General features: G+C 41.3%; 1 protein-coding gene across 2 annotated transcripts in view; it reads right to left on the bottom strand.

The window, feature by feature from the left end:
- The window catches only part of olfm2a (olfactomedin 2a), a 41,220-nt gene extending 21,293 nt beyond the window's left edge, over window positions 1-19,927 (bottom strand). The window contains exon 1 of one of the 2 annotated variants that reach the window (XM_087839886.1): window positions 19,472-19,927. In XM_087839886.1, coding sequence (XP_087696012.1) covers window positions 19,472-19,528 — 57 coding nt within the window. In that variant the 5' untranslated portion in view covers window positions 19,529-19,927. Of the gene's footprint in view, window positions 1-583; window positions 1,038-19,471 lie in introns of those variants that run through there. The other variant, XM_087839885.1, reaches the window with a different exon arrangement.
- Between the last annotated feature and the right edge of the window lie 2,716 nt (window positions 19,928-22,643).

Raw genomic sequence — 22,643 nt, 5'->3', positions numbered from 1 at the left:
TTGAGGAGATAACAATCTAAAATGCTTAAAGATAGACATAGCAAGGGAGGAATAAGACATACTCAAAGCTGTAAAACTGTATTAACCTCTCGGTGTTCCTCATCACCTCCTTCCCACCCTGGAGGTGACTGACAGATAGGATCAGCCTGAGCATCAGTCAGGACAGCTCTCTACCTCCTGTCACCCTGGCAAAAACATATGGTCTCCTGCAAACATCCACACTTGGACTGTCCGCCACTCACCATCACTCACAATCACAAGCCAACAATTCTGCATCCTTATACTTATGACTCTCCCACAAACATATGCATCATTCATGCTTCACTGAAACATTGTTCTCACATGCGTATCTGTCTCCATCGTCTCTCTGTTAACACAATGTGGACTCTTTTATTCTTACTCGCGTCTTCACACGTCTCTCTGAAACCTCTCCTCTGCTTCTTCACTTTCTTCCTCTGTCTGCTGCTGTGTCACTCTCTTTAATCTGTCACATTCTCGCTTTCTTTCTCGCATTCACAACAGCATGCTCAAACAAAAACACTGCACACGCACTTGCAAATAAGCAAAAAGAATTAATACGCACGCTGACAATCCTTTCTGATGTGCCCCCTCTGGAGATGGTGGTTCCGTTGAGTCCCACCAGAGAGGGCAGAGTCTGAGACATCCAGTTGGTCACCATGGCCATGGTGCTGAGAACTGCCCCGATCTTTAGCATAGGAACGCTCATGTTTGCTTCCTGTGGGGCCCTGGCACAAATGGCCCAACAGCCAGCCCTGCCCTGCCCTTCCCTAGACCTCAGCTCCAGTCAACCCCACACTGCCTCAGACAGCCTAGCCAGGGAACCAGCCAGTCAGCTTGTGCCTGAGCCTGAGCAGCAGCAGCACCCCCCACAGCTGGTACAGCACAATTACTAGACCCACACACCACTGTCTCAGTCAAAGGGATGAGCAGAGGCTGGTTAGAGGAGAGCAGCTCACATCCAAAAGCACCACACTGGAGCCTTCCCTCTCAGAGTGACTGCCTTAGCTTCACCCTCTCCCTCCCTCCCCCACATTCTCGCTCTCATCTCTCTCTCTCCCTCTCTTTCCACCTCTCTCACTTCCTTACTCTCCTCTTAGCTCTCTCCCTCTCTCTCCCCTCCTCTCTTCCTCAAGATGCAGAGCTGCGCATTGGCTGCCTCTCCGTCTCATCCCCTCCCAATCAGCCCTTCCTCTGTTCTTTCCAGCCCTGTTTTGCATGCATGTATCCATTCTTTTTCCTTCCCCTTTCGTTCGCTGACATTTGCCTGTTCTTTTATGACTCACATCTTGATGTGTGCGCGCGTGCACTTATTTCTTAAGCAGAGAGATCTGAGACTGATTTCACAGGACTGATCTGTGCTCTATGTTAAGTGACATGTGAATGCCCAGGGCAACTGAGTGCAATGCTAGGCACAGGAGACCATCCTGCAGTTTCATCATCGTGTTTGTACTAAAGACAGGACTGAGAATGTAGACCGGTGGGTGTTTAGATTAAAAGGTTTCTAGGGGCTCATCAGTGAATATGGGCAGGTGGTTTGGCAAAGTGGGAGACATGATGTGGGAGAGATGCAGGTGCTCCAACCCACGGCTGCTTCTGACAGCTCATCGTTCATTCTGCTTCATGACATATCCTAAATTAGCCTGTAGCTTGTACTTTTAAAGAATCAATGTCGGAGTGATAAGAAACGTATCAAATGACACTAACTTCTTGACGCTCACTGTGTTAATTTACTCTGATGTTACGTCGTGTAATTGCAAACATTTGCAAGAGGACTGCTTTTTTTTTCAACTTGGAATTTTGGCTTAAAGTTATGATAAACCTGCATTTTGTTACTCATCCTGGTGCTGTGAGATGACCTGCTGAAAAAATGATGCTTAGATTACTTTTCAAGTAGCAGAGTTTTATTGTCGTGATCAAACAGAAGGTAAATCAGTATCAGATAGCTTACCAACTGTTTCTGTCTCATTTCACTGTCATTTACCCTGGTGAAAGTCTGGTTTGAGCCTGTGTCAGGCCAGACATCCAGCATGTTCTGAAGTCTAGACCGATTTCGTGGAAATATTTTGTCTTTTAGATCATAGCTGCTTGAATTTTCCGCTCACCTCTACAATGGACCAGATGGAGCGGTATGAAAATTGAACCATGTCTCAAATTTCTCCTTGAAGCCTCTGCTCACAGCAATTACTGGAAAGTTATTTGACGACTGGCCGTGTCATTTTATGCCCCAAATGATGACAGAATGGCTTGCTCAGGCAAAACGGCCAGGTCATCCCCTTTTCTTGCCTTCTTCCTGGTCTGCTGACTTATTCATTTTGTCTGCCATGGCTGGGCTCCCTTTCTCAAACAGTCACATTGGGTGAATGATATGGGCTCTTCTGTGTGGGGTGTACAGTGAAGTGATAATCAGAAGAGACAGCTTTCTGAGCCCCATCCAAAACAAGTCAGCCATCCTCAGCTCACCTGCTATTGCCTAAGTCGTGCTTGTTTGTGCCCTACATGTGGCAACACTGACCCCTTGTGGTAGCCAGTGGAATTGTAAACAAGAACCGTCAACATACAGCAGGTGATGGCCACTGCCTGTCGCTGTTATTGAGCAACACGGAATTTGATGGCAGGTAGCTGTCACCTTATGAAAATTCTTCAAGGAGATATGAGGGTGAATGTGGCAGCACTGTTCAGAGTCACACTTTTCCATGTCTAACAGAGGTTTTAGTGAGAAAGGTAAAATGTAATGTGCATGATAGCACACGCACGCATTCACACGTGACCGCGCGCACATACACATACATGCTTTCACCTGTTTCTTAAAAAGGTTATTCTAATGGAGCCCACGGGCATTTTAAAAATATACTCTTGTATACATCTTTCATTATTAAATTAATAATATAACAGTTTGCTTCTTTTATGTTTTCTAAGAAACCATAAACCATTATATCTGTATATTTATCTCTGGATTATAATGTGCATATACGGGTCTCTAATGTAATTATATTTTTTAGAGCTGAGTATTTTTGATTAGTTTAATTTTATTTCAGAAAGTTTTGTTCACATATGGAGGTTGAGGGAAGCAATATTTTACAAATTCCCTTACTGTCTGTAAAGCATGCAGTATTGATCATATTCACAGGGTGGCAGCAAAGATTTAAGCATAGATACAGACATCTCCGAGTCTTTATTCCGTAATCAAATGAGCCAATCTTCTCAGGTTTCTCAAAGAAAAGCTGGTAACAAAGAAAGATGCCTGAGCGAAAAGGAAATTTAGGATGATGCTTAATATAGATATAGATATAGAGATCAAACATTCAATGTGCAGATGTGGCAACTAGCAGAAGTAAAATATATTTCACTTTGATTCGAAGACAAAATCAATTTATTTGTTTTGTTCTTATTTTGTTTTTTGCTTGTTTTTTTTGTTTGTTTTCTTTTTGTTTTGTTTTGTGGCTCCAATTTGTGCAGTTTGGCTGCTGAATAAGAGTTCAATAATGCATTATGCAATAGCAAGATAGCACAGAAAATGCTGAGAAAGTAAAAACACACACATTACTCTACACTTCCAAGGATGTTTTGACAGATTGCTGTTCCTAGCCCCTACTCAACAATTTCCATCATCAGAAAGACTGGCATCGTGCCAATCTAAAGTAAAAACAAACTCTTATCCCCTCCTGTGAATGAAAATAAGGCAATACAGCTTCAGTTTTTCCACTATGTCATACTCAAATTTTCACAAAACATAAAAGGACATACACAGATAAAAGTAGTTATAATTTGTCCTTTTTTAAAAAATCACAGATGCATTTTTGCATCAAGCTCAAGCTCTGAACTTTCTATTTTCAGATCTCAAAATAAACCAAATTGGTATCTTTTAGGTCAGTTCAAAGAAAACTGTTCCATCAGCTGTATATTTTGGCAGCATGGCTCTCTTCTGGAACCAGCAGAATGAGAAATGTGGCATTAGGTACGTCAGATATGCCATAAAAAGTTGGAGCTGTGGTGGTGGGTGGGCTGCAGAGCGGCCTGCAAATGCATAGTAATTGTGAGAAGGCTAAAGCAACCTAAAGACCATGTCCTTTCTGAGATTTGCCAATTAGATGAGTAGAAGGGTATCAAGTGAGCCTTCAGCTGGTGTAGGCTGACACAGGTCTATGGCTGAGCTGGATTTAATGGCCTGCCTGAACTATTGCTATGCTCAATTAAATAAAATGACCAGAGTTTTCATATAACCATCTACAGTCAGCAGCCATGAAGTACTCTGTACTAGTTATGTACTGCTCCAGCAATTAAACAGAGCCCCAGACATTGTCATATAATGTTCTCAGAAGTAATAGTCCAAACAGGTCAAACTAGCCATAAAATAGTGTGGTCCTGTAAGGTTATTGTGATGGCTGCTGTGGTGTGCAGAACGGTACGACTGAAGTAGATTTGATATACATAACCTCAAACAGAGAAATGATTCACTCTAAGGAACATATTTTTTTAGATGAAAGATTATGGCTGAATAAAAAGGCATCAAGTTTCACATGGGAGGAGTTTTCTTAGCCCTCTATTTTCTACTTTCTGAGTTCTAGCAGTGTACACAATTATGTATTCTTCAGTCTGATTTTTTTAGTGCCAGTAACAAAACCACATTGATTCTCTGGCTGCTAATTGTGCTGGTTAACAATATTGAAGGAGGCTCATCTAAGATCCAGCCTCACATCTTTTCTCCGACGTTTGACTTTTGCCCATTTATCTTGCTTTTTGAAGCATCACTCAATCAAAGTCCGCTGCTGATAAGTGGTGCTTTAGCTGTTGCTGTATAGATCATGTTTCCACTGAGCTCTTTAAAATTCTTTTCACAGACTATGGGTCATATGCCATCTTTTGTGACTAGATGGACTAAATAAATGATGGCAAAAATGGGTGATGAGGACAATCTGTTATACTTCAAAGAATTCCAGCCCAATCAACTGTCTAATCACAAAGTCTGTTGGCGGAACAAGCTTTTATTAAATATTAGCCAGAGAGGAAGTCAGCCATTTAACCTGTATTAATTTAATCCTTTTTGATTAATTTTCTCTGCCATTCCATTCCATATCATTTTGACTCGAATAATTGGCCAGCATAATTTTCTGCATAACTCTGCTGTGTCATTGTCTGCAGTTTTTTGTCCCTCCCTTTTGTTCTTCTTCACTGTAAATTTTATACAGCCTCTAAGAACCCTCGCTGTCTCCCTTTTGTTTCTCTTTGCTTTTTGGCCAATGAGAAAAGATGCACATGATGTTTTACTCTTGTTCTGGCAATACATACGTTACTGTGGAGGGATGCATGTTGCGAAGCTTTGCAGCACAGTCACACCAACATGGCCTTGTGTTGTTATTATAAACATCTTAAAAAAAGGCCATTCTGCTCTTGCCTGTGGGTGTGGATATAAAGGGCATTTTTAATCAGTTCAAATGGTGAAGCTGCCCTCCAACTACAGAAATGGAAACACTTGTGCACACCCATGGGTGGCAGTAGAGCGCTACAAAGCCCAGAGGCTATAGGGACAAGCTTTGGGTGAGACTACAATACTAGGGAACAGAAAGCACCAAGCACAAGCAACATTGTCACCCAGTATAAATACACAGCCAGCTACAGATTCACAGCTAAAACACAGAACCAAATTACACCTCAGCTAATTACACAGACCTCTATCATCATGATGCAGAACTGTTATGACTGAAGTAGCAAGGCTTCGCAGAAATAAAGCCCCCGCCTGAGCGCTGAACGATAGCGGGGTCATCTGGCTCTAAGAATACTGGCTATTTTTCTGAGTCATAATTCATTAATTAGCTGATGGACACGGAGGCCCACTTCCTTCTAAATGTATCAAGATCAAAATCAGCTTAAACAAAGTGTGACCTCATTACCATGGCAACTATTTAAATCCCGTAAATAGGTTGTACCCCAGGGTTCAGGCCAACAGACACACTGGTATTTGCAACATGGAATGATTAATCTATTAATTGCTCCTGCAGGCCTCTGATTAAGGAAATTCATCTGGCGTTTTACATTTTACAGTAGTGACAGAGACCATGCGAGGACTGTATACACAATTCAAGACTTGCGTGCATAAAGTACAGAGGGCACGCCCGTTTCTGAAGAATATGGTCAATAATTCAAGTAGTGAACAATCACCAGAAATAAAGTAGGGCATTTGTTGCACTCTGACCGCAGAGATGACAGACGATGATGAGTATGAATAATGACAGGATATATGATGCTTGCATACAGACCTTGCATGGGAGTCTGTTAATCTTGAACTTGCATCAGGGTAACTTTTAAGCTTAATTAATCTGATGACAATTAGGTGACCTTAGGTACAGACTGCCCGTGAGAGCTACAGTGCAGCCCATTTGTTATGTTCCTCCTACGTTTCGATTTAAGTGTGGGTGTGTTCACATATGCATGCCGAGTTTTGTCTGTGTATGTCAAGGCTTTTTCACATTTGTGTCCACTTCCATGAGCAACAGCACTTTTTCTCCACTGAGCTGTGAATCTTTCTGCATTACCCTTTTATGGTGCTTGCGTGACAGTCCTGGCTAAGCCGTGCCATGCGGGTTAAAGTAAAAAAAAAACAAGGAACGTGACAGCATTAGCGTCAGGCTAAAAGCGCTTAGCTAAAATAAAAGTCATGAACAAGTGAGAATTTGTTCTTCTCACCTGTGCTGTAGGAATATGTAGTAAAGAAAATTAATTTGGTAAGTGTGTCTGCATGGCTATATTGACACCAACACAATACCTTACTGCTGAGCTTATTTACTGTCTTCACAATACAGCCCATAAATCCCATCTAATCAAGTCACAATGAAAGCAAGAAGATCCATCCACAGACAAAGCAAGACTGAAGATTGAATACACACATCAGGCTCCTGAACCTCTAATATTCTCGACTGAGCTCACAGAATGATCAAACTTACAGTAAGATTTCAAGAACTATTGTGCAAAGAGTGAGTAAAGCATTTAAATCCAAGCCAAACTCGCAGACAGTATTTCTCTTTTACCCAGCACACATGACATGAAAAAAAAACAATCTTGTATAATATACCGGGTAGCTTTCTGAATATACTGCTGGAACATGCATTCAAATTTATTCACAGAAGAACTGATTGCTCCTGATTGCTTCCTTGATTACAATCCTAACTGTCTATGGGGGTTTATACAGTATTATTTGAAGGATACGATAAACTGTATGTGTTTGGTTGAATCTTAGATAGCTCAATCAGGCACAAGCAGCGTGCCACATTTTGCTTTGGGCTTGGAAAAAGAAAAGCCTTGATCAAACCAATACACAAGGACTACATGTGGCAATCAGCAGCAATGCATTCTGCAGCCCAGCATGGCTCTATGTTCCGCTCCTTCTCGTGCCCTCATCACCAGCTGAATGTGACTCAGTGCAGCCCTTCCTGAGGCTTGATACGCCCAGTTAGATTGCCCCCCTCCCCCCCAGACACACACACAGAGCCACTACACATATGTAGATGCGTGCAGACATGCATTGACACTTACAGATACTGTAATACTGTAGTCATTTTCTGGATATGTGACCTGTTTACCAATGTCCCACACACCAGACCAACAGCAGAGCCCATGCCACATATTGACCTTTTCTCCCAGCTAATCACTGATTCTCTGTGTAACATAGCGAAAGCTATTACTGTAAATGGAGTAATTACTGACAGCAATTTGGAAGTCTTCTTCACAACAGAAAGGTAACAAAAGCTCAAAGAAATCCTCCTAATTGAGACAGGCCTCCCATAGCTACCTACCTCTTCAAAACAGCCTTTACTGAACTTACAATATGATTTTTTTTCATCCAGATTTTAACTTGTCTTATTCCGAGTGTTAGAAACCCTCAGATATTGAACCACTTTAAGACATTTAAGTTGATAAAATACATGTAATTGACATAACATTTACAAATCTCTATATACTATTTTGCTGTTTAGTCTTAAGAGCATTTTCAAATCTGCTTTAGCATGCAGCATAAGCGCTATTCCACCATCTTATCACTTTACTTTCAAACTGCTTTGTTTCATTAATGTCCTGTTCATGTTTGTTTGCAGTAGAGCTGGTAGCTATTCTTAGATAGCATGTATCTAGTACCTTGTTAGATGACCAAAGAGACAGCCAGTGGACAAAGTGGCTGTGTTTGGTCTTTGTCTGAGTCATTGTTTACAAATGTCACCGAGTCACAAAGTGAAGGTATCACAGTGATTAGCTAAGCACCGTGGTCGGTTACACAAGAGGAAAGTAAGCCAAAGATAACTCTGGAAACAGACAAAAAGGTTATAAAGGAAACTGTGATGCTAATAAGAGGCAGAGAGAAAGACAGCAAGACAAGGAGAAGGGTGTAAGATGTATTTTGAAGCTCCCTGAGGTGATGAATTTACATCTTTGTCGGTTTTCTGCCATGTCTGCAACAGTGAAACTAACAGGACCAGAGAGGAGTGGTGAGGTCTTGCCAATTGTACTTTGGTTTGCTGAGAGATTGCAGCAGTCAGATACTAAAAAAAAAGAAAAGAAAAAAACATGCTTGACATAGACAAGGAGCAAACAATGACCAGAACCTAACAGCTATGTACCGTATATTAGTAATTAAGGGACAGAACCAGCCTGCAGTCTTGTGTCCAACCTCTTTGTCAGAGCTCACATTGAAGCCTCCATTTGTATCCTCTGTCTTCAGGTCATTAATGCTCACAGAAGCTGTAACATTTAATTAGGGAGACATTATTACAACACAGGCCCAGTGTGCAGCAGAGAGAAATCCCCAAACAGCCCCTAACTGAATATTACATTTGCAGCCACATGGAATTATGAGGGTAAAGGTTAGCAGAAACTTGTAGATAAACAAATTAGCTTGTCACTTTATACTTTTTTGAGTTGGGAAGAAAAAGCCTGAAAAAAAAAAAGGCTTAGAATAAACAGCCCTGAAATAGCCTGTGTTCTTCCTTTGCCTTCCTCCAACTCCCTGCCGATTTCAGCCATATACTATAATCTGCAGTGTCTGTGCTGCACATCAAAATGAGGAGCCACTGATCCATCCAGTGATTACACAAACAAACAGACAGGAAAATATCAGCAAACTGCAATGCGGTGCAAAAATGAGAAGTTTGTACAAATATTATAAAGCGGTGATATTGTGTGGAGTTAGTCAAGTGTGAGATGAGAAGATTGGGTGAGTTAAGTGAGTGGGAAGGTGATAGTGGGAGGAGGGTGGATAGGCCCTAATGGTAAAGAGTAGTTATAACGTCTTCTGCTATACCACATGGGACATTAGTCTGGATCTGTCAGCAACAGATGTAATGTTTAGCAGTTACAAAGCCGTAAACTAATAACTGTAGTAGCATTTGCTATGTTACTGTCTCTAGTCAGTTCTTCTTCAAACATATGAATTACACTGCAGGATTTATGTGAGTTTGTCTGTGTGCTAAACAAAGACAAGCAGCTTTGTGGATTTGTCTGCAGAAATTCTGTTGATGCAAGATGTTGTGCAGCCTGCGTTTCACAATGAAGACACTGCAAGATCTGCAGTGCAACTCGTGAGCGAATGTCTGCGTTCAGATAGGATAAGAGAAAGGTCATTCTTTGCACTAATATTCCATGCAGCACCAAGCACCACCTTTCTTTGCTAATCGATAACATAATTACTTTCATTGGTGGTCTTTAGGACATGGCAGTCTTCTACTCCACTGCTCGATCCTCATTGGACAAACCATTGTTGACTTTTAGCTGATTGCCACGGGTAAAATGCATTCAAAATAAGATCTACCCTTTAAAGAAAGGAGTTTCTAATAACAGGGAAAAGACTTCTGGTGATTTTTTTTCTCCTCATAGATTAAATCATTCATTTAAATTTTAACAACACCCGTGCAAGGACTCACCTCTGAACAACAACTGAGTGTTTGTGTCATTTTGAAAAAGAAAAACTTATGAATAAAGATGGCCCTAACGAGATGCAGTCAATAATAATTACATTTTCTAATTTCCTTGATCATTTCCATTTATAAGCAGTTATAAAATCCAAATCCTTTATGCTTAGATTTTTTTCCCTCATTTTAAATGACCTCTAAATTCATCAAACTATGTATGGGCACAAATCGGTTAGTTTTACTTTGAAAGGAGTCCCGCAGGTCACACGTAATACCCTCCTTCTGGGCTGTTTGGAAAAGTTTAACCCTGATTTTAAGTATGGCAGCTGCAGATATTGATCCTGACACGCCAAGTAGAAAAATGTGGATGACATGTGAGATGTATTCTGCTGTGAAGATACTTGCACCAGCTCATTGCAAGCTGTTACTCTCACTGAGAAGAGTAAGAGATGAGAGCTGGGCCGAGAGGGCCGGTAGCCTGAGGCACTAAGGCGTAAAGAGAGGGACCTCTCCTGAATACCTATTCATCACATCACCATTAGTGTGGCTAAAGCACTCAGCTCTGCTGCTCATACCATATAACAAGAAATACTGCATTAGATCCCATTTCGTAGTTTGACATGACTATCACTGCTGCCTGATACACAGCAGTACTTCAACCTGCTTGCTTTTCTCACCTTGTTATGCAACGAGATACAGACATAGTTATCATGCAGCTCATCTACACACACACACATGCACACACACACAAACTCAAAAGTAGACAAACAAGTGTGGACTCTAATCATCATGAGAGCAGGTTTTTATCAGAGCATGGCGCCTTTTTTTCCCTCCTCCAACAAAAATGCCACTCTACATCATATTCTTGTCGCATCTTGCCTGTCAACACTCATCCTTCCATCCTGCTGCTTCCTGTGCCTCTCCCTCCCAAGCGACAGGATGCACATGTCATTGTTTTGTCATGGTCATGGCCGTATTGATTAAGCGATGTGCAGCTAATTAAAGACAATCTGCAAAAGAGTGTCGTTGCCAGTGAGGGGAATAAAATCACAATGACAAAGTGGTAGGCCTCTAATTATTATTCTCTTCTCGTTCGAGATGCGAGAGATAAAAACCCTGCAGACGCAGTCGTAAGGCTCCCTCTGACTATTTCTCCTTCTGTCCCTGCTCACAATCTGAGTTTTCATTTTCAGTAACTCTACTCTGTCTTTCACTGTCTTTTCAGTTTCTCTCTCTCTCTTTCTATCACACACTCACTTACCAGCCATGCTGCCCTGCTCAGCTACTCCACTGGGCACTAATTCAAACTCAGTTCACATCCTTTCACTTTGTACTGATACTGCCCACCAACCCTGATCAACACAGCAGCTTTAGTCCACAGCATCTGTCTACAGTGTGTGTGCCGGTGTGGCAAAAACGTATGCATGCACACTATATGGTCTCGGTTATAGTGGATTAGCTTTTGGAACTACACTTTTTCCTACACACACACACACACACACACTCACACACACACAGAGTAGATTTAATATAATTTAGATGCAATATGCATACGCATTTCCAAGAGTATTGCTAAGGGACAAGAGGGGGGAAAGGATGCTTTCTTTTCAGTACTTGAAGTACATTTTGTCCTTTGTGCAGGATGTCTTCGTGTGTCTGAGACTGCCATTTTTTTTTTTAAAGAAAAAGATGAAAACATTTTTGTTATGAAGTTGCTTTGCTCTAACAGGCTTATCTAAACCTGAGCTTTCTAATCTAGCATTGTGTTATCCATGACTCTACTTATTTCAGGACATTCAGCAGTGTCATAAAATAAAGCAATGTCCTGTGCATATCATAGTTCTTGGTTAATATATATTCATGTTTTGGTTTTTAGCTGCATCATGGTCTCTACTTCCAGATGTTGCATTCACATCCAGTACTGCGCACTAATGTGTCCATGTATGTTTTATAGAGTTGGAGAAATCCTGGGGGTTTAGGCTCAGCTATCATAATGTAATGCAAGCTGGAGTTCCTTCCACTGGATCATCTTGTTATCGCCCCCTCTCCGGCATGTAGTGTCTTTATCAAAGGACCTTTCTACCTTGCTCACCGTGGGGCTGCAAAGAGCAGCATTGCCAGCCTGCTTGATATGCAGCAGTGTCTGGTCGCTGCTGGGCTCCCACGCCTCCCTGACTGGAGCCTTTAAGCCCTGGCGCAGTCAGAGAAAGTGAGTCTCCCTCATCAATGGCCCTACTGAGTGGCTGTGACAGTGCCACGTGGAAAACACATCGATTAAATGGTTCCTCCTGCCTTCTACTTCCTCCTCTACTGTGCTGTATAGCTCTCATCCTTCATTACCCAAAATGATCACCCTGCAATTGAGTTAGCTTTCAACATGGGAGGCAATGCTGTCAGAGTCACACATGGCGGCGAGAAGAAGATTCGACGGAACAAAGGTAGCAGGGATCACGAGAAGTAGAAGCAGGAAGAGACAAAAAACTGAAGAGATGAAAGGGAAATGAGAGAGAAGACGAAGGATAGCACAGTTTGAGCAGTTCAACCAACATTTACTCTGTCACTTGTTTATCACCCCTCATTTAGTGTCAGTTACTGCTACAGCTCTCTGTTTCATACAATGAATGTCAGCAATTAACTAGGACGTTCAAAAGGAAAACAAAATCCACGACTGAGAATCTGACGTGAAAACCAACCGCTTTAAGAAGAAACAAGTTTGTATGTTGCCTAACCATGTGAGCGAGCAGGTAGAGGCACAATCTGTGACTGGCGTTTTTGAATGCACAACGCTCCTTGATGTGTTTCTTCCAATAAAAGTGAAGAAATGTAAAGAGCAACGTTCAAGTAGCAGCTTGCCCAATCTGCTCAGTCTTATGAAAGCTTTTGTATCAGAGCGGGAAGAGGAGCTCTAGGCGCAACAGCCATATTTATATTCCAATCTTCTACACAGAAACCCACATTGCCAGGCTCATAAAAGATTCATCGAGCAGGGGAAAGCAAGGTCGTACAGAGAGCTGGTCAGGAGGTGCCTACTGCAATGCAAAAAAATAAATAAATTAAAATAAAAAAGAGCCGATTGACACACACAAACCCACACTCACGTACACCCCAAAACACTGGGTCACTCCCATAGTGACTGTTACTAGGGCTACATGTGTTGTTATCCTTATCACAGGCAGCTGTGTGTTCAGCACTGACCAAATGATCAAGCACGTCTGTGCACTAATTGGCATCTGTCACTTAGACCATGCACTTCAGCAGCCTTAATAGCTTTAGCCGCGTTTGTTTGAATCGATTCTGTGGATTGCCTGGCTCTTTGTCTACTGTGGATCCGATTGCTGACATGCTTGGAAACTAGAGCGCAAAGGCGAGAGAGAAAAGGAGACAAAGACAATGTGTATTTGCGAGAAGAAAGAGTGTGCGTAGAGGTGCGTGTGTGTCTGTGCTGGGTGTTGTCAGAGAAATGTCACTCTTGCTTAGAGTCACAGACATAAACCTCTGGGAGTCCTGCACCCTCGAGCACACTCACACAGAAGGAAAGAGAGAAAGTGGGCTAGAGAATGCGATATAGGGATGATATTCATCCCACCAGTCAAGCCGATGCTTCCATACTCTGTCGACAGGAAGCATACAAATAACATCCTATGCATTATATTAGCAGCCAGAATGTTTTGAGAAATTATTTATGCATGAGTCAAACATTGTAAATGCTGTAGAAGAGAGATCAGGAGTCAAGGAGGGGGACATAATTTCAAAATATGATACACGCAATGCTATTTTTTAGGTCTCCTGTATGATTTTTTTTTTTAATCATCCAGTTATTGCTGGTTAAATGTCAGGTTAACCAACCATTTATGTAGAAATGACAAAGCTAAGCTTTCTAATAGTGATTGCAATCTGTCCTCCAGTCAGACAGCTTAGTCCATGTGAATCCTAATGGTCGTTATACGACAGCAGGCTGCTGGATTTTCAACACGACAGAAAACAGCAATAGAGGTCATTTAGGGCCCGCACATGCCTTGAGCAAATGTAGTGGACAGTTTGTGACTCGGAATGAGTAAGCGGTCATTTAAAGTGAAACTAAACCGTAATGTTCTATTTGATGCTGGCAAGCCCCTTTTCAAGTAATATTTAAATGTCTGCCAAGTGTGTTGAAGGTTTTACAAAACATATTTTTTTGGTTTGGTAATTGCAAAAGCAAAACAAAACAAACACATAACCTATGTAAAAAGGTTATTCCGTATGAAGAGGTATGGCCAAGCTTATGCTAGCTCTACCTCTGGAGGCAATCATGACAGGGAGGCAGTATTAGTCTGAGAGTCGGGCCACTGACCTCACATGCTTCTCTACTCAGCAGTGCACCCGTTAACCAATTACCATGCAGACCACTGCCTGCCTGTGAGGCTCATCCAAGGCACCGCAGTAGTAAAATCAGCTACCCGTTACACTTTGTCATTGAGACACACCTCAAATAAACTCCCCAGCATCATCAGAACCTAAGTCACCCAGGAGTGAGTTGTGAACAAAATAATAAAGAGCAGGTAAATCATCATTAAGAACTCAAAAAGCACAATAACCTTCCTTTATCTGTCCCTGCACAGTACTACTTGATCTAAATATAACCGGCATCATTCACAGCTGTCCCAACTTTCAACTTTAATTTTACAACTCATTTGCTCATAGTGGGGTCATCTGATTGCTGGGGTTTTTATTGTGGGGTCTTTACCTTACAATGGAAACTGAGTCGAACTGAATTTAAGTTTTGTTTAAAAAAGTCTTACAGCAAAAAAAAGAACCTCTTCAAGTCCTGATTTCCGTTCTTAGTCGTGAATCCATACAGTGTCGGTGCTTGTGAAGATTATTTGTCCCTGCAAACGCGATCACACACACACATAAAAACGCCTCTGATGATTAAGCAGCAGGCTACATGAAAGCACATCAAACATTAAGATGAGGGAGTGAACAGTGGACAGCACAAAGGCTCGATAGCTCTCAGTGCATCAGCCCCTTTCTTAAGCAGTATCTCTTTTATAAAACAAATCTCTCACACAATGTGGTATCATTATCGTGCCCTAATTCAGGCCCTACCCTAATCAGTCATGACACAAGCACATACTATTCAATCTCTCCAAGCAGCAGTGAATCAGATATAACGCAACCTCATTATCTGTGGCTGATTGTGAAGCAGCACCTTTGTATATTGATGGGGAGCGCATGAAAGTGGATGCACAGAGGCTAATATAACGCTGCCTGCTCACTTACTCACCCACATCATGCTAAACATGATTGCTTCTGAGTCACAGGCAACACAGGTATTAGTTCAGATAGGTAATTATGTGGTGTTTTATTCAAGAAACAGATGAAATTTACAGTAAACTTACATAATGTTGCCATGTAACGCAAAATATGTCTTTAAAACCACATTTTTTAGCAGTGAGTCAGTTGACTCATCAGTTATGTGTAAGCTACACCCATACTATGCAATGCTCTTGGCGTATGAAGATATATCTTTGTTGCTGCTTGACCTTCTAATTACATGGGCTTGTGTGGTCATGCAGTGTTAATAATTCATTCAAGCTCTGGAGCTGTCTAGTCCAGCAAGGTGATTTTATCAGCTGTGTCTTTGCCTCTCGCTGGCAGATTTACACCCATGCTCCTGCAGCTTTTCATTTGTTTAATTCTCTAGTTGGAGGTTATGATGCGGCTTGGCAGAGCACACTCTGTCCAGCGTGCTACTTAGTGTCCTTCTTCCTGGAAAACATAGATTCACATCTCTATTCTTAGAACATTATCCAGCTACACGTCTGTTTTCTCAACATTTATATAAACCTTTACCTAGTGGGTTCTCTGATAATAATGGCAGTGGGAGAATTTCTATAAAGAAATATTTCTGACATACAATTTTTTTTTTCTTAGATTTCTACTGTAATAGGCTTTTGGTGTGGAGACGAGGATGAAGATTTAACATGGCTCTGTCACGTTCGTATCTGGGGAAGGGTTTTTATTATGATCATGCAGCTTTGCTCTCATTCAGCTGGCACCAGGCAAAGCCATTTTTTCCAAAGGGTCAATGCCAGGGTGGTGGATTATTTAAAACTGTCTCATGTGGACATTCGCCAACCAAGCTTTTTGTCCTGTCTGACTCTGAATGAACAAAGCTCTGTCCTTTTTGTCCTCACATGTAGAAGCACTGTAAACAGCTTTACATTAGGCCAGCTTACAGCATTATCGTTACTGTTTTTTGCACTTGTGTTACTAAAAGCATCTAGTTTCTCTGACACTTATGCTGCATCGCTAAACTACTGTATAATTAGCTGAATGTAAATAAACTTAACGTTTGTGCCAAATGATGTTTTAAACAGCAGCCTGATTTACAAGTGCTTGTTCTGTTACACTGCCTGCCTTTCAGCTATAAATTGGCCCTGGCTGGGCAAGTTCCTCCTACAATCATCACACCAAACTAGAATGAGGAAACAAAATTTAACAAGGCTTTACAGGGTAGTATTTTGAAATTGGTTGTTTATCATGATCACTGGCAACAGGAGGGATCAAGAAAATTACTGAAGAATCTAGCCAATTGCTTACACAGGCTCCTGTCTCCCTCTTTGAGAACAACAAGGATTTCTCCCCCAATGCACTTTGTGTCTCAACGGCAAAACACCAAAGCAAGTGTTCATTTCCATCAGTCTCAACCACACTATTATCGGCAGGCTTCAAGGTGAGGAATCTTAAACCAATAACGGCATTTCTCTGGCACTCACTCACTCGTCTGGGATAGAAGCGTTTGTATTTATTTATTTATTTATTTATCAATTTATTAATTTTCCTTGCCCCCAAACCCTAACAGAGAAAGTACATGAACCGATCACTACACTACTAACCAGTAATTGTGCCGCTCTAGAAAAGGAAACAAATAAATCATTTGTTTAATTGGAACAAAATACACATTACATCCCCATCAGGCCCCTTGCATGCTTTTTAAAAGAGCTTGATTGTCGAGCAGGAATATAGTATTCTTCTCAAGTCTTTGATTGTAACAATAAAGTTATATCTATTGATGAAGAAGTCACCTTATTATTCATCTTTACTTCAATTCAATAATGCATTATTTTTAATGTATTACATTAGAGTAACTTTCCAAGCTGCAATACATTACACTCCCTATCTTGTTAATGATGAAACAGACAAAGTATACAATACATGCAGTATTACATATTGCTGTATGGTAAATCCTAGCACTTGATTGAGTGTACCTGTATTCTGTCATGCGTCACTTGGTGTGCACATTATAGCAAGACATCTGTGGCAAGGTCAAACAGGTGCCCATTTATATCAGTGGCACTAAGGACCCCTGGGCTTTATGGGCACTTAACAAACACACGCAGTGAACGAACAAGTGCATCTGTCTCATTAAAGCTGTCTAAATATTTCATAAAAGCCTGTGTTGAAACTGTGACTGAAGCTTACTGTGGATATGAGCTCTGCTGGTAGGGAGTGTTATCCCCGTTGCAGTACATATGCAAGAATTCATCAATACTTTATGTTTGCAAAGCAATCTTAAGAAGATGGGTGGTGTCATATTTTCTTTCAAACCTTTCAATATTTAATGTAAACACTTACAACAAATTGTCCCCCAAAGGCAGCTACTATATAAACCCACTGAAGAAGAGGTTGAGATATGAAACTGTATCATCAGTTACGTTGTCAGGATCACATTTGCAAGTGTTTTCCATTTATTGAAGTGCATCTGTGATGCTGTGTGAGTATTTGTTGAACAGAGAATATTGTGTAATTTACAAATTTCCTCCAATTTTGGCTAAATTTTTTGGTTTGGATTAGAATATATCAGTTTTTACTCCATAATTAAGCATCAGGGAAGTTTAATCATGCTGGGGTTGTGCTTGAAAATAAATGAGAGTTTTGCATGTTGTTACCACTCTAAGAGTTACACACAGTTCTCCTCTAATACCAACTGTGCTGTACATGATTTATTTTAAATCTACCAAACAGGTGTATGGCACATCTACTCATCTCCTATAAATTGAAAACGCACAACAGCTTTCACTCCTTTTACAGGTCAATTGTAATTGTTTACTCGGCTGGTAAACATAAATGAGTGATGTATGGCTAATGCAAATGCAATACGAAATATTAGTGAATCTGAACAGTTCCAACAATATACTGCATTTTACAATGATAATCGACAGCTAAATGGAGTAACAGGCTGTGCTCATATTTGAGATGAAAAGTCTATTAGTTTAACAGTATACATTTACTGCAAATACCTAAAGAGCCATTCTGACAAAGAAATGCAATCGAAGACAATGTAATAGAGAGCTGATGCAATTCTATTATCCATGAGTGACGGCCATATTATTCACTGTTATTTTTCATACCATTTTAACGTCGAGTATTTCACTGACCTTGTAAATGCACATATATTCCGTGTCATTTGATCTTTGGTGTTATATCTGCAAGACCCTGAGGCCTCTAGATGGCCTTTGCCAAATGGTGATACTCACCTCCAACGTATAAGGAGGCGCTGTCTTCGGTGCTAAATTGACTCAGGCGCGACACAGCGCTGTCCACGGTCCTGAATATAGCTTGGCTTGTTACTAAAGGTATAAACAGCGCTGACCTGCAAGGGCCATTGGCTAGTTTGTGTGATCCTAGTAAATGTGGAGAATTGCAGCTGGCTTCTCTGTAGACGTTACACTTTCTTATCCATCTGAGTTATGCTCATCACTGCACGTATGTTGACCAGCTGAACCCCTGCAAGTTCAAATGCTCTTGCCTTGGCCGAAAGCTTTTCTGGGTCAAATGATTTACCGTCCTTCACTTTAATTTACAAGTGTCACATCAAAGCTCGTCATTTTTCCAAACGGGCACGGCTTTTCTCGAGTGTCATACACGAGAGCACGCCACACAAGCAGGCACACATCCCCAAGAACTACAACCATTTGTTGGCGCTGGTTTGGTACAGTATAGTAATTACTCATGTCTTGCATTCACGGCCACAAATCACACTTCGTTGCGTGACACTTAAACAGCGCAATATCTGATTCTCGGTGAGCCCCGGGACCCCTCTGTCACTGATGTAGAGGTTGATAGGAAGATCTGTAAACAACGACCTCCAGGGCATCAAAAGCATCAGAGCGCCGACAAATCAATTACTATACTGTCAGAGGAAGATGGTACTTTATGTATTCTTACCATTCCCTTAAGGCGGTGACTATAAATTGCATGACGATATTCTTTTTTTTTTTTAATGTGTAAGGGCTCTAGTTTACGTGGATATGCCATCGACTGTTACAGCCCTTCTTATTGTTATGCTTGAACTTTCTCCCTATGTTTCAGTAGCATGATAGAATGCATACTGAACTGCGATATTTTCGGATTAATAGGTCTTCGCAGTCGTTTAACATATTTTACCTTCTTTGAAATTGCGATGTTGTTCCAATCAAAGCGTTGGTTCACAGGTATAATGTCAATTCTGAGATTCATAAATAGGTCCTTCAGGAACTTTTGAGCAATGCTTATTCATCGCATACATGCGTCCTTACCTCACCGGGCATGACAGCTAACATCACAAGTAGGAACATGGCACTGAAGAGATGCATTCTTGTCGAAATGTTCGCGTCCCAGCCGACACCGGTTCCGGCAGCTGTTCCTCCGTGTTTTTTTAATCGTTACTGGGGCGGTTTCTTCACATACAGAGGGATTCCTTCAATGCTGTATCGGCTGTGCGCCACCAGCCTCATCACCGGGACGCAAGGCAGCCCTATGTGGTTCGGTAAAGCGACCAGTCGCGTGTCTTTTGTGGAGCATAGACAGTTTTGCGGGAAGCGAACGCTGAACCTCCTATCTCTGAGAAGGAGAGAAAGGAGGGGAGAGAGAGAAAGAGAGAGAGAGAGCGAAATAGAGCGCAAACTCCTGAGATGCTGTAATGAGTCAAAGTGAACAGACAGCGGTCCCCTCCGTCCTGCAAAATAACTGCGACTGAGCGCCAGGAGCTTGGGGGGTGGGGGGCCAGAGGTTGGAAGGTGACTGCTGTGCTTGCAAGGTGCCGACACTAGGAGCAGCACGTCTACGTGCCAGGAGTCCAGAGAACGAAGTACCACTCTTTGATGCAGCCGAGGTTGGCTGTGCACCTGTGTGTGTGTGTGTGTGTGTGTGTGTGTGTGTGTGTGTGTGTGTGTGTGTGTGTGTGTGTGTGTGTGTGTGTGTGATAGATAGATAGATAGATAGATAGATAGGACCTTAAGAATCCGACATTTAGCATTAATGTCTTCCTGCTCATTATGAATGATAGGTAGAAAGACTGTTAGATCAACATTAATACCATCAATTCAGCTCTGACATATATCCAATTACAACATGCCAAAACAAAGGGATTCTCTTGGGTTTAGGAAAATGATAAAGATTATTATTGTTCCGATTACAATTAAAATAATGAATGCTCCAAGCTTTATCCACTCAATTATCTAAGAGATAATTGAGTGATTCTGCTGACATTCATTTAATACCTATTGTCCGAGCCAGGTGAAGATTAGAATGGGTGTGCGCACAGCTTCTTTGGTGTGTGTTCATGTAAGCTGTGACAGGCTGTGTTTGTGATGGTGGCGATGGTGATGCTTTCTTTGGTATAAAAAAAAAGTATATATTTCAGCCTCTGCTTCCATCTTGTCCTAACCTCTTAAGGATGTTCTGGCTTAAAAACGTCTTTGAGGTAAATGCAAAGTGTGTCATCTGTGGCTCTGGAATCTCTCGACTGACCAAAGCTAAGACAGCTAAAGCTGCAAAGGCAGGACATGAAACGAAAGGTGTATTGCTACTGAATAAAACATGCCTGTTTATAATTTTCATTGTCGAATCCACACAATACGGCAGTGTTGTTGTGTTTCGTATTTATTTTTCTTCTAAGGTCACAGTAGTTAATTCCATAAAACATTACTCTTGAAAACAAAACCCTGTGGCTGCAGTTCAGAGTTTTCCGAAGCTAGAATAGCATAGAATAGTTCAAATAAATTCAGAAAGGATATCAACTGTGATGAGTTGTTTCTACAATCCCTTTTGCCCCTGTATGGTTTGCGAGAGGGTTGACTTTCTCCACCCCTGCTGCTGCCCTCAGTGACATAGAGCACACCCCTCTATTTTCCCAGCAGGAAAAACAACAAGGAGGTGAAATGAGTAGCTAGAGGAGGGCGAAAGGGAATGGTGATATCTGAGAAAGACAAACATAAGAATGCATGAATGATTCCTCCTTCCAGTCATGCTCTTTTCACCAGCGTTATTGTATTTTAGTGTTTCATTCTGGATGCTGTCTTTGCTCATACATACAGTAAAGCATGAGAAGCCCAAGATTGCCAGAGTGTGTAAAATTGGTGATAAGTCATTGGCCAGGGTGCCACTGTTATTACTGAGGAAATACTGTACACTCTACTAACAGACTCATCCCTTCTCCTGGTTGCTCTACTCCATCTCCATCCCCTGTCACACTTTGCAGTCCTGGGGCATTCAGAAAATTGTGGGACTGCTTCTTGGGTAAATGCAAACAAAGCATGACCCATTTGTCAAACAATTGCACTATTTTTCTCTTGTTATCCTCAAGGCAGGCCAAAAAGGCCAAGGGAAAGAAGAATGAGACCTCCAGAGCCACTATACGTCTTCTCAGGCAAGCAGGCATAATCTCTCTGTGTTTCTGTATAAGGCAGATGTAGCACTAAAACCATGATGATCCCATGGTTACTCTCAGTGATTATCTTATTAGTTGACTGATTCAAGATTCGGGGATCAATTTGACTGTGATCATGGAATATAGAATTGTGTAAGTTAACTACAAACTTCTTTCATACTACTGACAAAAAACAAATAGATATATTTACATGGATGAATAAATAATTATTAAGAAATGTCATGATATTGTTGTGGTGAAGGAATAATGTATACTCACAGCCTGAGGAGAATACAGGCTGTGATAAAAGTTTGGTGGTATGACAGATAGCTCTATTTTGCTTGCCAGATATTGTCTTATAGCATCCTTTAGGCTTTGCTCAGACACCTCACATAACCAGAATAGCTGATTTAGCCATTTTTAGTTTTCTTAAAAAGAACTGTGTGATCAGCATAACAGGTTTCTGTGATATTAATTGCCAAGAACCTAAAGCTGTTGACCGACTCTCCCTCATCTTCATGGAGGGAAATGTGTCTTTACCTTCTTTGTTCTATAAAACCAGCAGTCAGCTCCTTAGTTTTGTTCACTGAACAGTCAATTGATCTGGTGTTGTATCTGTAAGAGCAGAGTTCTCTCCTTATTTGGACAGTGCGGTTGTACTTATATAGTATGAATTTGGGGTGGTGAATACACAACTGTAGGGAGCTTCAGTGTTGAGAAGATTTGATTTGCGATCTCAACTGTCTGGTATTTTTTTTGTTGGGATGTCCAGTATCCACACCCAGGGAGGTTAATTTGTCAGTCAGTTTCATGGGGAATTTCTATTTAGGTGTTGTTATTTTCCAGACAGTATGAAGACAGGGAGGAGGGCATTCAACATGGCATCCTCTGTGGATGCAATGCAAACTGGTAGGAAGCTGTCTTTGATGTACTGGAGAACCAGCTTATCAAAACATTTCATCAGAATAGAGTTGATTGGTTGTGTGAATGCATTTCATGCTTTGTGGTTCAAGCTAGGATTACCTGCGGTGCTTTTCTCCGAGTTAGTGTGTGCATTGCTA

This window comes from Neolamprologus brichardi, chromosome 4 (genome assembly GCF_056152115.1).
Source record: "Neolamprologus brichardi isolate AB-2024 chromosome 4, ASM5615211v1, whole genome shotgun sequence".
NCBI classification, from domain to species: Eukaryota; Metazoa; Chordata; class Actinopteri; order Cichliformes; family Cichlidae; genus Neolamprologus; species Neolamprologus brichardi.
This window is presented reverse-complemented; position numbering and strand designations above follow the sequence as displayed.